This window comes from Oryzias latipes, chromosome 19 (genome assembly GCF_002234675.1).
Source record: "Oryzias latipes chromosome 19, ASM223467v1".
NCBI classification, from domain to species: Eukaryota; Metazoa; Chordata; class Actinopteri; order Beloniformes; family Adrianichthyidae; genus Oryzias; species Oryzias latipes.
The window spans coordinates 4,292,486-4,309,471 of record NC_019877.2 but is presented as its reverse complement, the minus strand read 5'-3'; the positions used below and the strand labels follow the sequence as shown (position 1 = coordinate 4,309,471).

The 16,986-nt window shown below is 44.4% G+C and overlaps 1 protein-coding gene across 1 annotated transcript; it reads left to right on the top strand.

The window, feature by feature from the left end:
- The first annotated feature begins 70 nt into the window (after nt 1-70).
- Nucleotides 71-16,852, top strand: LOC111946418 (angiotensin-converting enzyme-like). The gene is made up of 5 exons (XM_023949590.1): nt 71-1,081; nt 8,738-8,908; nt 9,017-9,104; nt 10,694-10,776; nt 16,792-16,852. The coding sequence occupies exons 1-4, from the start codon at nt 854-856 to the stop codon at nt 10,723-10,725; spliced, it is 519 nt and encodes a 172-aa protein (XP_023805358.1). The 5' UTR covers nt 71-853; the 3' UTR covers nt 10,726-10,776; nt 16,792-16,852.
- Nucleotides 16,853-16,986: the final 134 nt, after the last annotated feature.

Sequence of the window (16,986 nt, the reverse complement as noted above, 5' to 3'; positions counted from 1 at the left end):
TAGAGCTGGATAACTCCAATATTGTTCACCATTTTTGTTGCACCGTTAATGTTAGGTTGGGGCTGTGAGGGGCTGTAAGCTAGGTGTAACCAGAGAGCTCCCAATGGGGACGGTAAGGGGGCTGACTGGTTGACTGGGAATGCTTTTACAATGGATCAAATTATTGGAGTGGGACTTTAATTTAGTACTTTGAAAATGCAACTTTTGTCTTGAAATATTAAATTAAGTAAACGACTTCTCCATACTAAAAGAGGAAAAAAAGAGATTGGATAAAAATAAAGACTTTAAGTCAATATATCAAGGAACTTAGTAGAAACCCTAACATCAAATATGATCAGGCAGCCTCTAGCCTTAATTATTGCCCCATTGGGTGGAGAAGGCGAAGCTTGGAGTCACCTATTCCGCTCACAGCTGCCTCCGTCTGACGCAGCAGCCTGTACTTGCAGCACATGGTGGTTTTTGGTTCCACCGGCCTTATTGTACAACAGACCGAAAGCTGCGAGCTCCTCAAGGATGCGCACGCAACTCTGTGAAACGTTGCGCGCTGAAGTCGCGCTGCGCCTCGGGCTCGGCGCACAGCTGCGCGTAAAGGCGAGATTAGTCCGTATAACGCGCCGCTGTTGCGCTTATCATCCTCACTTGGCGCTGTTCTTTCTCCAGTCTGCTCAACCTCTGCTGGAGAAATATGTTTAGCGGGGATGTGCTGAGAGGGAGGGCTGCAGAAAAGTGTGGGCTGGGTTCAACTGGCACTTAAAAACAAGCTCACCATGACTCAGCATTTTGCCTACACACACACATCTGTTCACTTCAGTTCTCCCGTCCACTTCTTTTCTGCCCTGAGGTGGATCCCAGCATGGCTGCCGGCCCGGTCAGGTTGCTATGGTCAGTGCTGCTGCCAGTTTTGGGGCTCTCTGAAGCTCTTCCAACCGACTGGCTTCCAGGAGAATATGTAAACACCATCTCTGACGCCCAGAGGTTTCTGAGTGATTACAACAGCACCGCCGAAGAGGTGTTTTACTTCAGTGTGTCTGCCAGCTGGACTTACAACACCAACTTAACAGACCACAACTCCAAGCTTCAGGTGAGTGAGTCTGACTTGGATGTGCCAACCTGGCTGAGATTCTGTGAGGTATTATTAGGCCGTTGGCCAGATACCGAAATTATTCATCCATCTGGGGACTTTTGCAGACATATATTTCTGAAATCTATACACCTTGAGCCATTCAAATCTTATTGTAAGTAAATCGCTGGTGGGTGTGGCTGTGGCATGATATATGCCCATATACACTAAAGAACCTTTTTAATGAATTTAAGTAGCATTATTAGCTCCTTGCCTAAATCAAAATACGTGATTGAGGACTGTTGCATGAAAAAAGCTTGGTATATATTATATATGACAATAAAATGCTAAAAAAACCCTTTACGATAACCATTGTTTTGAATTTGTAATTGCATTTTTTCACCCATGATGGTAGCAAAATGTGCCTCAGTTTGATACCATTTTGATTTCTATTCATTCTGCCATGATATACACAACAGTATGGGTGCACAAAATGAATAATAAACCTTCTACATGTCATTATGTTACCCCTTCCCCCTAAATATGCTAAAAGGTCAAATATAACATTTCAGCTTGGTATTCATTAATAGAATCTATAATAGTCTCCATGTACCTGACCATTTAGAATATTGAGCTTTATATTGGTTTCCAGTAATTAGAGTGCTCAGAATGGGAATATACAGTGATCATAATCTGCTTAGTATACAAATTGTTATTGTTTATAAGACCTTGATATGCTGAAAGTGAAAGTGAATCAGTGTGAATGAAACAATGATAAGGTTTCAACAGATGTTGTCTACAGTTTATATGTTTTGGCAGGAACAGTAATTATGGTTAAAGGTAAATGTCTTTCTTTGTTAAAAATTTTGCATGTCTAAAATAAAGTATAATGCTTTAGATAAGACGAAGGTTGATTCAATGGTGTATTTACAAAACAGGTGTCAGTGCTAGAAAACTTCATGTGTTCTATTTGTTTGTACTACTAAATGTATAATTATAAGATAAAATCACTGTACTGCGACTATACTTAATCAGCTTATTTAACACCCATGTGTTGTTCATGACAATTTCATCATTAACCACTTTGAGTAATAAGTTACCTTTCAGGAGGTGATCCGTGGTGTGCAGAGCTATACAAGCATTGGATGTATTATGTCAACTCAACTTTATTTATAAAGCACTTTAAACAGAACAAGGTTCACCAAAGTGCTGAACAAAACAAATATTAATAAAAGCACATGACAATATAAAGCATAAAACACATAAAATAGGTCCGTAGAAGTAGAAGTATTTAAATATGCATGATGATTTCTTTGTGATTTCCATTACTAACAATAAGTAAGTTTGTTTATTATCAGCCACCACTAACAGAAAATGCTGTGATTTAGTAATAAACTTAATTTCCAAATTACTATAAACTGTGTCAACATGTCTTCTTAGTAGGTTGTAAAGACATTATTAGAATGTACAGAGGATCTTCAAAACCTCACCTCATTCAAGGTTCATTAACCAATGTTCCAACGGACAAGAAAACGTTTTTGTCTTGCTTCATTTCCTTCTTACTGGTTGAATGGAAGAAATGCCAATATGAAACAAAGCTTCAAGGTAGAAAGGTATACTTTGTTTGTGAAGATATGTGTTACTGCCTGACATCGTATGATGGCCTAGAAACAATTTCAGGTGTAACTGAAGAGCTCGCATCAACCCAGGAAGAAGCAGACACTAGCATTATTCTTCATTGCTTGCACTCCGCTCAAGGATGCTCAACAAATGCCATCATCATTAGATCACTGGACACAGATGTCTTTGTTCTGCTGCTGCACTTTATGCAAGAAATGGAACCCAGTGTGCTGTTTGACACTGGCACTGGGAACAAGAGAGGTCTGATCAACATCAATCAGGTGATCAATGACAGTGGAAAGGACTTCTGCTCTGCATTACCAGCCATCCATGCTTACAGTGGCTGTGACACCACAAGCGCGTTTGTGAGAAAGGGCAAAAAATCTGTACTGAAAACCCTACGAGCACATCCTGAGTATGTACAAACATTCTTGGCACTAGGAAGAAACAGTACATTGGCAAATGACACATTTCAGCAGCTTGAGGAGTTCACATGCTTACTATATGGAGGTTCACCAAGTTTTGATATCAACACCCTACGGCACGACAAGTTTCTACAAAGATACAGTCCTAAGTCAGGAACCCTGCTATCTGCATGCAGTGGAGCTGATATGAGCCTCCTCCCCCATGCAAAGATGATTTGAGAAAGCACATTTAGAGGGAAAATTATCTAGCGTTATTGTGGTACAATGCTGACAAAGACCAGACCTGACATTCCATCGCCATATGGCCATGGCTGGGAAATAGATGATGGACAGCTAAGCATCACATGGACAGGAGGAGACCTACTACCGCAAGAACTTGTAAATGTGCCGAAGACCCAAGCACCCAAGATGACAATGATTTTCCTGAACTTGATAACCTTGATGATATTGTATTTGCTGAAAACTACACCTAGTACTAGTGCTTGACGAACACTCATTGCCTACAGACAATTGTACTACACATTTTGTATTACAATGTCTTACTAGTTGCCATGTTTTAGCATTAAACTCATGAATATTTATGTGTTAGGTCATGTGTCATTTCTTATATGTAAAGTCTTACAAAGCTTATATCAACAGGATTTATAGTTATATGTCTTGGTTATAGAAAAACAATGGTTATTCTAAGTCTAATACATGAAAACCATGTATACCAAAATTATGAGCCACTAAGCATAGATGGGGTAGGGGTAAGATATAAATTTCTGGGAGGAATACCAATAATTCTCTACACTGATATTGCATTGCATGGTATGGAAGAATAAATAGGAATCAATTTGGTATCAAGTTTGGGCATATATCAGCATTGTTGTAGACAACAATGTCACAGGTGGTGAAAAACCTGACCTTGAAATTCAAAACGAGGTTTAATTTTTTAGGTTTTTTCACCTTTTTTTCAACAAATCTAAAAAATATGAAGCTCTTTGTATGCAATTACCTTCATTACCTTCCTGTCTGCAAGGTAACACTCATATCTGGAACTCACATTCATCAAAAATGTTTTTGTTGCTTATAAAGGGATAATTTGATATTTGTAATTTTTTAGGGGGTACAGATCTTCGAAAGCTCACCAGAGACGCACCCACCAATGATTCGCTTGCAGACAATCAGCTTTTGGTAGCTCTTGGACCATAGTTCAGATATGTATGTCAGCAAAAATCCCCAATGGGTGAAGGGGGGGAGGTCTACGTAGCCCGTGGTCTATATTTCCAGCTCAGCCATGGTGCCAACAAGGCACGCTTCTAAATGTTTCTGTGGAGCTAAGCCCCGCTTTGTCTTGGATCAAAATAATTCTTCATCTTCACCCAGAATTTCACGCTCAGCTTAAACCATAAGCAAGTTAACTCCCATTGTGAAATCAAAATCTGATCTGGATCCCTGTAGGGTTAATGTTTTATTATTTTTTTAAAGATACATTTCAGTTTGTATTAAAATGAGCACAGTTTAACACAACATGATGCAGATTTGTGGATTCATTTACTGAAAGTCAAAAATAACTAAACTGTGAGGCGGGACAGTGAATTCAGGGTTTTGCTGCCTCACATCACTACAGGTCTGATACATTTACATAAAAACTGTAGATCAGAGAGAGTGGCACAGAAGATAACTGACAGGTGAAAAGTGCAAACATGAGATGCACAGCATGTGTGCAACACAACACAGCCTGAACTTGAATTTAAAAAAAGAAAAGTCCAGCTGGAGGGAGAACGTCTCTCCCTGAATGTGCGTGTGTGTGCTTAGACAGCTGTAACACATTTAAGAACACTGATTAGGTGTACCTATGGACCGTACTACGTAAAATCCGGCTGAAAAATGTGTCAGGCAGATGTTGACCTGAAAGCAACCTCCTCCCAACAATCTCAGTCACTAAGCTTTAAATCTTCTTTCTCTTTCGGCTTTTCCCATCAGGGGTCGCCACAGCGAATCATCCTTTTCCACCTCACTCTGTCATGAACATCTTCTACTCTAACATTAGCCAACTTCATGTCCTCTGTTAAGACCTCCATATATCTCATTTTTGGCCGTCCTCTTGCCCTCCTGCCAGGCAGTTCCATCTCCAACATCCTTCTACCAATATATCCACTATCCCTCCTCTGAACATGTCCAGACCATCTCAGTCTGGCTTCTCTGACTTTGTCGCTAACACAGGCAACATGAGCCGTCCCTCTGATGTACTCGTTCCTTATCCTGTCTAACCTGGTCACTCCTAAGGAGAACCTCAACATCTTCATCTCTGCTACCTCCATATCAGCCTCTTGTCTCTGTCTCACTGCTACCGTCTCTAACCCATAGAGCAGAGCTGGTCTCACCACTGTCTTGTATACCTTTCCTTTGAGTCTTGCTGACACTCTTCTGTCACACAACACTCCTGACACTTTCCTCCACCCGCTCCAACCTGCCTGCACTCGCCTCTTCACCTCTTTTTCCACACTCCCCATTATCCTGAACTGTTGATCCCAAGTACTTTAAACTCCTGCACCTTCTTCACCTCAGCCCCCTGTAGCCTAACGCTTCTACCTTCTTCTCTCCTAAGCACTTCCATACCTCCACAGGTACGTCATCAGGACCAACGGCCTTTCCGCTCTTCGTCCTTTTCAGAGCCTTCCTAACCTCATCTTTTCCAATCTCTGCTACTTCCTGCTCCACAACATCCACATCTTCCTCCCTTCTTTCCCTGTCATTTTCCTCGTTCATCAGCTCCTCAAAATACTCCTTCCATCTTTTCTGTACACTCTCCTGGGTTGTTAGAACCTTTCCATCTCTGTCCTTAATCACCCTTATCTGTTACATGTCCTTCCATCCTGTCTCTCTGTCTGGCCAGGCTGTACAAATCCTTCTCTCCTTCCTTTGTGTCTAACCTGTCCTATAGCTCATCGTAAGCTTTCTGTTTGGCCTTTGCCACCTCTCTCTTCACTCTACACTGCGCTTCACTAAGCTTGAAATGGTTTATAAATTTTGTAATGCTCTTGTGCCTTCTTATTTAAATAATGTTATTTTAAAGTATGACCCCTAGCGGACCCTGAGATCCTCTGGCACGGGCCTCTCCAAAGGTGAGTACCAAGACACACGGTGACGCCTTGTTCCACCTGCAGAACAGGTGGTACATCGCCTGCAGAACAGCCTACCAGAGAACCTTAGGGCCGCAGAGTCTGTAGAGGTTTTTAGGAAGAGTCTCAAGACGTGCCTTTTTAATCTGGCTTTTACATGACTTTGGTAAATGCCTAATTGTTTTACTCATTATCTATTTATTGATTTATCTATTTTCTCTCCTTAATTTTTTTATTATTATTATTATTTAAATTTTTATTTTTGTTATCATGATTTTTATGTTTTTAATATACTACCCTTTTCATTGTTATTATATTTATGATATGTAAGGTTACATTTTAATCTTTTTATGTATTTTATGTTATTTTTTTATTGTAATTTTTTATTTTTGTTATATTATTTATTTTTATCACTAATATTAATATATCTTATATTATTTTTGTCATTGTTATTATAATTTTTATTTTGATATTTCATAATCCAGTGTTTCCTCTTGGGGATCCATTGTTCTGGGGCACCACCGACTCTGCCTGCAGGGGGTGCTGTTGCTGTGGTGCTCATTTTCATTGGGCTGCTTGGGGTCCCACTCTGTGGTGTAATAGCCATGGAGTGGGCTCTGGGCTGCTCTGTGTTGGGCGGGCGTTGTGGTAATGACCCCTGTGATCCGGCTGGGCCTTGGATTAAATGGATCCCTATTATATCAGTTCCTCACAGCAGTACCAAGCCAGACTTTTCTTTATGCTGCAGTTCTTTGTTTTTGTTCAGGGTTCTACTGGGGGAACTGGGTGGGTGGAGGGTGGAATCTGCTGAAGGAGGGGTCCCATCTGTGTGTGATTATCCTGTGTTGTCCGTTTTCAATTATTTTCACATTTTACGACTTTTTTATCTGTTTTTATGTTTAGCGCTTTGTGTTTTTAACCAAAATGAAAGGTGCTATACAAATCAATAAGGTTTGAAGTCTAAAGCAAACACAGTTTAAATGATCCTTTGATGGATTTGATGATACTTGCTAAGGAGTTTATTTGATTTACCAGAGCCTTAGTTGAAAAAAAAAACTCTTGTCAAAGCAGATCTATCAATTTTTATCCACCTGCACTAAAACTTCAAAATGTTAAGGATTTTAAAGACATTTCTGTGATCATTTAATAATTATACAACCACACTAAGTGAAATATGAATGTGTGTCTTTAGAATCCTACTGCATCCAGAAGTTAGACTGCAGATTACTTTTTCATGTTTAAAATTTTCCATCAGACATTAACCTCTGAGCGGTTTTACTTTAGTGCCTGACCTTTACACAAGCATCTTGGGTAAATGAGTAAAAGGACACTAATGGGTAAATCACAGCATTTGTCCTATAGCAACTTTTTTATGGCAAGATTATCATCATTACCTTGTTTCTGTGGCATTGAATGATTATCAAAGTGGATAAATGGTGAAAAAAGGTTGGAAAAAGTCATCTTTGTCTTCCCTTGCAGTGAAGTGAAGGATGTGACTGAAGCAGATCAGAACCTTCAACATAAACATTTGTGTGGAGAAGCTTCTGTTGTCTTGGGTTTTTCAGGATGTGTGTTGAGCAAACTATGGCCTGTGAGTTATGAGGAACTGCTTTGAGTCCCCATCAATGTTCAAGCACATCATCTTTAGGTTTGCTAGCTCATTGAATGCCATGGAACTGCACTAACACGGCTGTCTTAAACTGATGCTGCTGGATTTTTGTTTAACGAGCAGAAAAAAATGCAGTAGAATAAGAACAAATTAATGCTTAGCACATGTACAACACAAGGTCCCACACCTGAAAAAAAAAAGAGCCTGCGGTTTTTTTCTCTCATACACTGTCATTACTTCCTGAGAATGTCTGTGTTCTTAACCTTTCAGACTGCAATAAAGAAAATCTCCTCAGATTCAGTGGGGTGGTAAGGTCAGCACGAGGGAATCATGATGATTCTTCCAAACACTCTACATCAAAGATGGATGCTGTAAATACAACATATAGTTCATAACGGATAAAAGAACGAGGATTTCGATTCAAGAACCCATGGTGACATCAGTGCAACAGAACAACATCTGAAATGTGTTCTCTGTGGAATATCCTATACAGTTTGCCTTTAAAAGGGCCTATATCATGCTATTCTTGATGGGGATGGATGTGTATATTGTGGCTATAAAATGAAAGCGTTGGGGGCGGGACAGGCGGCGCAGACTCTTCCTGGAAGGGGCTGTTCCTCACTTTGTGATGTCACAATGTGAGAACCCGCTCGTTTTCGTGGAAGTTGCTGTTCCATTCAGTTTGATCAAGAGCAAGTACAAAAAAAAAGGGCTCATATAGCGACGTAGGTCAGTTCATAATAATATGGATGTGTGCATATAAAAGGCTTTAACAAAGCAGAAGTTGTCATAGGTTGTGAGGAAAAAGTACAGGATCCTTTCACTCTGTAAAAGTTAAAATGTTTCCAAAGACTGTATTAGGATGTGGAACCTTGTTTTTTTTTTCCATTAGTTTCTACTTTTTTGTGACTTTTAGGTGGCAGCTTCTCTTGAAGAGCAAGCTTTCATTGAAGCCTGGGGGTTGAAGGCCAAGACTGTCTTCACTGACGAGGTTCTCAACACGCTCCCTGACCGTAAAGACAAAAAGCTGATGGAAAAGATCAAGTCATTGGGTGCTGCCAACCTTCCCCAGGGAGAACGAGAGAAGGTTCGATTCCTCTCCTGTCTGTTTTCTGTGTTCATGTTGCAATGTTTCTGTCAGTGTTTAGTTGTATGTAAACACCAAACTAATCTTTTTTCCCCTCTGTTTTTAAAGTATAACACCATTCTCAGCACTATGGACAGTATTTATTCCACAGCTAAGGTTTACCCACAGCCAAATGTAAGCTGGAGTCTGGAGCCTGGTGAGTAAACATGCCAAGAATAAATGTTTGTCAAAGGGTAAGATGCAGGAACTCTACAAATGCTAATGATCTGGTGCATGGCCGTATTGAAGAGTAGGAAGTGTTTATGTGCAGGGAAAGTATTGGGAGAACAACCAATGTTGAGATGTTACCAGTTATTGGAAGTAACAGGATGGGCTTTATTGAGGCATCCAGGGGAAGTGTTGTGAACATGTGTTGAATGGACCTCTTAAGAAACAGCAGCTTTTAACATGGCAGGCATTTATTGTTAACGATGGCCTTTGTGTTTTGTTAGAGAGGACTGCCCAAAGTAACTGTGGGAAACCAACAGAGTGATGGAACAAAAACAATCATGTCAGCTAAAAAGAATGGCTTGGAAAGAAAGTAGCTCGTTACCGTTTGTGTATAATTACTTTTTCCATCGAGGAATCATTTAACGTAGGAAACGGGCTTCCAGTAACATTTTTTTTTACCTCCACTTAACCCTCACCCTGTTATTCCTACTGGTTTCCCTTGTTGGGATTTTGATGGTGTTTTAACATTTGATATCATGAGAGCTTTCACGGCAGAAAGAACAAGTTCAACTCATTTTCCTTAGAATCTTTTTTGGCTTATCAGCATTAGTGGATTTACAGTCAGGACCATAAATATTTGGACAGTGACACATTTTTTTCATTTTCTTTACATGACCACAGTGAATTTTAAAGTTTCAACAAGTGAAATGCATGCTCAATTGGGTTAAGATCAGGTGACTGACTTGGCCATTAAAGAATATTCCACCTATTTGCTTTAATAAACTCCCGAGTTTCTTTGGCTGTATGTTTTGGGTCGTTGTCCAACTATATTATGAAATGCCGTACAATCAGTTTGGCTGTATTCCCCTGGATCTGCGCAGACAGGATGTCTCTGAACAGCTCAGAATTCATTGGGCTGCTTCTGTCCTGTGTCACATCATCAATAAACACTAGTGTCCTGGTGCCACTAGCAGCCATGCACCCCCAGACCATCACACTGCCTCCACAGTGTTTTACTGACGCTGTAGTGTGCTTTGGATCATGAGCTTCTCCATGTCTTCTCCTGACTTTTCTCTTGCCATCATTCTGGTAGAGGTTGATTTTTGTTTCATCTGTCCAAAGAATGTTTTTCCAGAACTGTGATGGCTTTTTTAGATGCTTTTTAGCAAAGTCCAATCTAGCCATCCTATTCTTGAGGCTTATGAGTGGCTTGCATCTTGCAGTGTACCCTCTGTATCTACTTTCATGCAGTCCTCTTCTGATGGTAGACTTGGATATTGATACGCCTACCTCCTGTAGAGTGTTGTTCACTTGGTTGGTTGTTATGAACGGGTTCCTCTTCACCATGGAAATGATTCTGCGATCATTCACCACTGTTTTCTTCCGTGGACGTCCGGGTGTTTTTGCGTTGCTGAGTTTACCAGTGCTTTCTTTCTTTCTCGGGATGTACCACAATGTTGATTGTGCCACTCCTAATACTGTAGCAATTTCTCGCATGTTTTTTTTCTGTTTTCCAATGATGGCTCCTTTCCCCTGCATGAAGAGCTCCTTTGACCTCATGTTGTCTGTTCACAGCAAAATCTTCAAAATGCAAGCACATGTCATGACTAGAACGCGGAGGAAGACCCAGATGCTGAAAACCCAGAAGGCAGAGGCAGGTGAGTGAAGAAGTTTTTATTTTCTTAATGTTTCTTGCGGTTGTTGATGGTGTAGTGGGTAATCGTGGCTGTGGCTCTCGAGTGTAGATCCAGAATTTCTAGAGCGGGAGCGAGACAATGTTCGTGGGCAGGATCTTGAACCCTGGTGTGGCGTGGTGATCTTGATAAGCGTGGACGCTCGGTGGCGTGGCCGTGGTCTAGATGAGGACAGCGGCTGTGGCTCTCAGTGGCAGGAAACGTCAGCGGAGGAAGGCTGAGGCTGTAGCTGCTCCAGATGGTGAACTCAGAGGCTGTGGCTCTCAGTGGCAGGAAACGTCAGCGGTGGAAGGCTGAGGCTGTAGCTGCTCCGGATGGTGAACTCAGGTGACTCTCGTGGCGTGATAAGGTAACCTGAGTGCAGAGGACAAGACAAGGTTAACTTAGTGCAGAGACTAAGGGGCCAGACATAGAGCTTCAGGAGACAAGGGCACCGTCAGGGTTAACGGACTGGCGATGATTGCTGGAGCTGGGTCTCCTTAAGAAGAGCAGAGGCTTGATAAGGTGAGTAGTCACAGCTGAGGGAGATGAGCAGCAGCTGCTGGAGGGGGAGGAGTCAGACAGGCCACCATGACAGTACCCCCCCCTCAACGACCGCCTCCAGGCGGTCCAGGGCGGCGATCCGGATGATCACGGAAGAAGTCGCGGATGAGGGAAGGGTCGAGGATGGGGGAACGGGAGACCCATGAACGTTCCTCAGGACCGTACCCTTCCCAATCCACCAGGTACTGGTGACCACGGCCACGGCGACGGATATCCAGGATACGAGAAGCAGTGAACGCCGGAGCCCCATCAATGATACGGGCGGGTGGTGGGGAAGCGGAAGGCGGGCACAAAGGGCTGTCCAGAACAGGTTTAATGTGAGAGATGTGGAATGTGGGGTGCACCTTGAGTGCGGCAGGCAGACGTAGGCAGACACAGGAGGGGTTGAGAATGCGGTCAATGACGTAGGGGCCGATGAATCTAGGTGCCAGTTTACGAGATGAGACCTGCAACGGGATGTTTTTAGACGAGAGCCACACCTTTTGACCGACCTGGTACGAGGGACCCGCCACCCTGTGACGGTTGGCGATTCTGCAGTTGTCCTCCTTAGTGCGAAGTAGGGCCTCTCTAGTCTGGTTCCAGACACGCTGGCAGCGCTGGAGATGGTGCTGAACAGACGGAACGGCGAGGTCTAGCTCCTGAGCGGGGAACAGAGGAGGAGAAAAACCCAACGAAGCTTCAAAGGGGGAGATCCCAGTAGCAGAGGACACGTGGGAATTGTGGGCATATTCTATCCAGACCAAGAAGTCAGCCCAATCGGATGGGTTCTGGGCTGCCAGGCAACGAAGAGCAGCCTCTAGCTCTTGATTCGCCCGCTCAGCTTGGCCATTGGTCTGGGGATGGTAACCGGAGGATAAACTGGCCGTGGCCCCCAGAGCAGAGCAAAAGGCCTTCCAGACGTGGGAAACAAATTGAGGGCCCCTGTCAGAAACGATATCTGTGGGGATGCCATGATGACGGAAAACATGGTGAACCAGAAGATCGGCAGTTTCAGTGGCAGAAGGTAACTGAGGTAATGGAATAAATTGGGCCGATTTGGAAAAACGATCAATGACCGTAAAAATAACAGTGTTACCCTTGGACGCGGGTAATCCAGTCACAAAATCCACTGCAATATGTGACCAGGGTCTATGAGGCGTGGGCAAAGGATGTAGGAGGCCAGCGGGAGGGGAGCTGGAGGCCTTGGACCGAGCGCAAGTAGTACAGGCGGCGACGTACTCACGAACATCCTTGTCCATTCTAGGCCAGAAGAATCTTTTACGTAGGAGGTTAAGAGTCCGGAAAACTCAGCCGTGACAAGCGACCCGTGAGCAGTGTCCCCAGGCGAGAACGTCAGACCTAAGTGAGGAGGGAACGAAGAGGACACCATCAGGACAGGAGTCGGGTTTAGGTTCCTCACCTTGGGCATTGATAACCCGGTTTTCGACATCCCAGGTAAGGTTTCCAACGATACAGGTGGATGGAAGGATGGTGGTAGGAGCCGAGGAGTCGTCAGGACTGAATTGGCGTGAGAGGGCATCAGGTTTGGTGTTCCGACTGCCAGGTCTGTAAGTAATGGTAAACTTGAATCTATCAAAAAATAAACACCACCGAGCTTGACGTGAGTTAAGGCGTTTGGCAGAGCGCAAGTAGGCCAGGTTTTTATGATCCGTCCAGACTATGAACGGTAGATCAGCTCCTTCTAGCCAATGCCGCCACTCCTCCAGCGCAAGCTTGATGGCCAGCAGCTCACGATTACCCACATCGTAGTTTCTTTCCGCAGGTGACAGTTTCCGTGAATAAAATGCACAGGGTTTGAGTTTTCCAGAGGAAACTTCCTTTTGAGAGAGGACAGCGCCGACCCCGGTATCCGAGGCGTCGACCTCCACAATGAACTGCCGGGTAGTGTCGGGTTGAGTGAGGATGGGCGCAGAACTAAACAAGGACTTGAGGGTGTCAAAGGCGGCCTGGGCGTCAGGGTTCCACCGGAAAGGTTTGGTGGTGGAGGTCAGCTGAGTTAAAGGAGCGGCGATGCTACTGTAGTTCCTAATAAACCTATAAAAATTTGCGAAGCCAAGGAACTGCTGTAACTTTTTGCGGGAGGCCGGTGGGTTCCACTGGGTAACGGCTTCGATTTTAGCCGGGTCGGGACGAATGCTCCCCGCCTCGAGGATGTACCCGAGAAACTGGACGGAGGAAGCGTGAAATCGGCACTTTTCGGCCTTCACAAATAATTGGTTCTCGAGCAGGCGGGCTAGGACTTGACGTACGTGGTTCTCGTGTTGGACGGGATCACTAGAAAAAAAATCAGAATATCATCGAGATATACAAAAACGAAACGATTAATGAAATCTCTAAGGACGTCGTTCACCAGCCTCTGAAAGACGGCTGGTGCGTTGGTTAAGCCAAAAGGCATGACCAGGTACTCATAGTGGCCCAGCGGGGTATTAAATGCGGTCTTCCATTCATCCCCTTCTTTAATGCGAACTAGATGGTAAGCATTGCGTAGATCGAGTTTGGAAAAGATCTGAGCGCCCTGGACGGAATCAAAAACCGAGCTGATGAGAGGGAGAGCGTATTTATCTTTGATGGTGATGGCGTTTAGTTCACGGTAATCAATACAAGGTCGCAGGGTTTTATCCTTTTTCTCTACAAAGAAAAACCCCGCACCCACAGGTGAAGAGGAAGGACGGATGTGACCGGAAGAGAGGGCCTCATGGATATAAGTTTCCATGGCGGACTTTTCGGGACCTGATAAGTTATAAAGATGACCTTTAGGCAAAGTGGACCCCTGAAGGAGCTCGATAGCGCAATCATAGGGCCGGTGGTACGGTAAAGCATTAGCTTTACATTTGCTAAAAACAGCTTTGAGATCATGATAACATGAAGGAATAGTGGAGAGATCTATGGGTTCTGTGAGAGTGAAGGTTGTGGAAGGAACCGCGGGAATAGCAGACTGAAGACAATTAGCTAGACAGTGCTTACTCCAAGAGTTAATACGCTGGTGAACCCAGTCCAACAGGGGGTTGTGAATTTTCAACCAGGAGCAGCCTAGAACGACCGGATTGCGAGGAGAGTGAGTAATGAAAAACTTAATGGACTCATGGTGATTACCGGACGAGATCAGTAGAATGGGACCGGTGCGATGAGTGATGACTGAGAGGTGTTGATCCCCTAGCCCGGCAGTCTTAATAGGGTTTCTAACGGTTCGGTAGGTAACGAGAGTGATTTTACAAGATTTGTCAATAAGGCTCTGCTCGGCCCCAGAATCTATTAAAGCTAGAATCTCGGAAATGCCGGTCTTAAAACATAGCTTGACAGGAATGTAGCAAAACTTCTTAGATGTGTGTGCGACAGACTTACCCACCCGCGGCCTGTCGTCTAGCGGGGGGTTCTGGAGTTTAAACGTAGTGAACATTGGGAAACCTGATGACCGGGTTTACCGCAGTAGAAGCATAGTCCCTCCTCTCTACGTTTCTGCCGCTCTTCTTCAGACAGCTTGGCATGACCAACCTGCATAGGTTCCACTGGTGGCTCTCGCGATCTGAAAGGGGAAGATTCAACAGGATAGGCAGGAAAAGCAACCGGATTAGTAGATGGTGTCTTTCGGGTTACAGGATAACATTCACGATTACGTTCTCTGAGGCGGGTGTCAGAACGTAACGCGGCGGACACTAATTCTTCGAAGGAGGAAGCCTCAGGCTGTGAACATAAGTGATCCTTGATATTTTCATTTAAGGACTGATAAAAGACCCCTTTTAGAGCTGGGTCAGTCCATCCGGCCTCCACTGCTAAGATCCTAAAGTCTATCACGTGGTCGCTGACAGATCGATTGCGTTGCTTGAGGCTCAGCAAACGTCTGGTGGCTTCTTCCTGTTTCCTAGGTTGATCAAAAACTAACCGAAATTCGTCGATTAAGCGATTAAACGGGAGATGAGATATGGGATTAGCCGCCAGAAAAGCCTCAGCCCATTGTAGCGCTTTACTCCTGAGGGAATTGACAATGAGAGTGATCTTGCTATGATCAGATTGATAGAACCGGGGGGCCTGTTGGAAAAGGAGCTGACATTGTAGCAAAAACCCTCCGCAAGCCTCAACGTCACCATGGAACGGTTCGGGGTGTAGTCGGTAATTCTCCGGGGCGGAGGAGGAAGCGGAAGCGGTCTGGTTGTCGGAGAGCGGAGGTGAGGCAGGAGCCGTGGAACCGGGTCGTTGCCGGGTTAATTCCAACAAAGTCTGTGTCATGCTGTCCAGACGTCGAAATAACTCCTGCTGGGCGGAGGCCATCTGTCCCAAAGCGTCAGCTTGACGTCCGAGCATGATGCCCTGCTGTTGGACTGCCACACGGAGTCCTTCCGGGTCAGCTGGGTCGGGGTTCTGGCCAGTCCGTTCTGTCATGACTAGAACGCGGAGGAAGACCCAGATGCTGAAAACCCAGAAGGCAGAGGCAGGTGAGTGAAGAAGTTTTTATTTTCTTAATGTTTCTTGCGGTTGTTGATGGTGTAGTGGGTAATCGTGGCTGTGGCTCTCGAGTGTAGATCCAGAATTTCTAGAGCGGGAGCGAGACAATGTTCGTGGGCAGGATCTTGAACCCTGGTGTGGCGTGGTGATCTTGATAAGCGTGGACGCTCGGTGGCGTGGCCGTGGTCTAGATGAGGACAGCGGCTGTGGCTCTCAGTGGCAGGAAACGTCAGCGGAGGAAGGCTGAGGCTGTAGCTGCTCCAGATGGTGAACTCAGAGGCTGTGGCTCTCAGTGGCAGGAAACGTCAGCGGTGGAAGGCTGAGGCTGTAGCTGCTCCGGATGGTGAACTCAGGTGACTCTCGTGGCGTGATAAGGTAACCTGAGTGCAGAGGACAAGACAAGGTTAACTTAGTGCAGAGACTAAGGGGCCAGACGTAGAGCTTCAGGAGACAAGGGCACCGTCAGGGTTAACGGACTGGCGATGATTGCTGGAGCTGGGTCTCCTTAAGAAGAGCAGAGGCTTGATGAGGTGAGTAGTCACAGCTGAGGGAGATGAGCAGCAGCTGCTGGAGGGGGAGGAGTCAGACAGGCCACCATGACAGCACAAGTCCTATAATCCACTCCAGTCCTTTTATCTGCTTCACTCATAATGACATAACAAGGGAATTGCCCAGACCTGCCCATGCAATAGCATGTAAGTCAATTGTCCAATTACTTACGAGCCCATGAAATGAAGGGATTGTGTTAAAACATGCTTCAGTTTTTTACATTATTAATGCAATCTTTTTGTTAAACCCCTGGAATAAAAGCTAAAAGTATGCACTACAATGGCACCTAAGTTGTTCTATTTAATATTCACTTTGGTAAAGTACAGAAACAAAATTAGAATTAGAAAGAATATGTCTCTGTCCAAATATTTATGGTCCTGACTGTATGTCGTCGTATTGGCTCTCTCTCTCTAACTGAGTGGTTTTTGCATATGTTTTGTTTTGAAGAGCTCACTGACATCATGGCCACCTCTAGAAGCTACAAGAAGCTGCTGTTTGCTTGGGACGGTTGGCACAATGCGTCAGGTGTTCCTCTCAAAAAGCTCTATCCAGAGTTTGTGGAGCTTAGCAACAAAGCTTCTCAAGCTGATGGTAAGTATTTACCTTTTTCTCTTGTAATCCTCAATAAATGATCAATTGAAC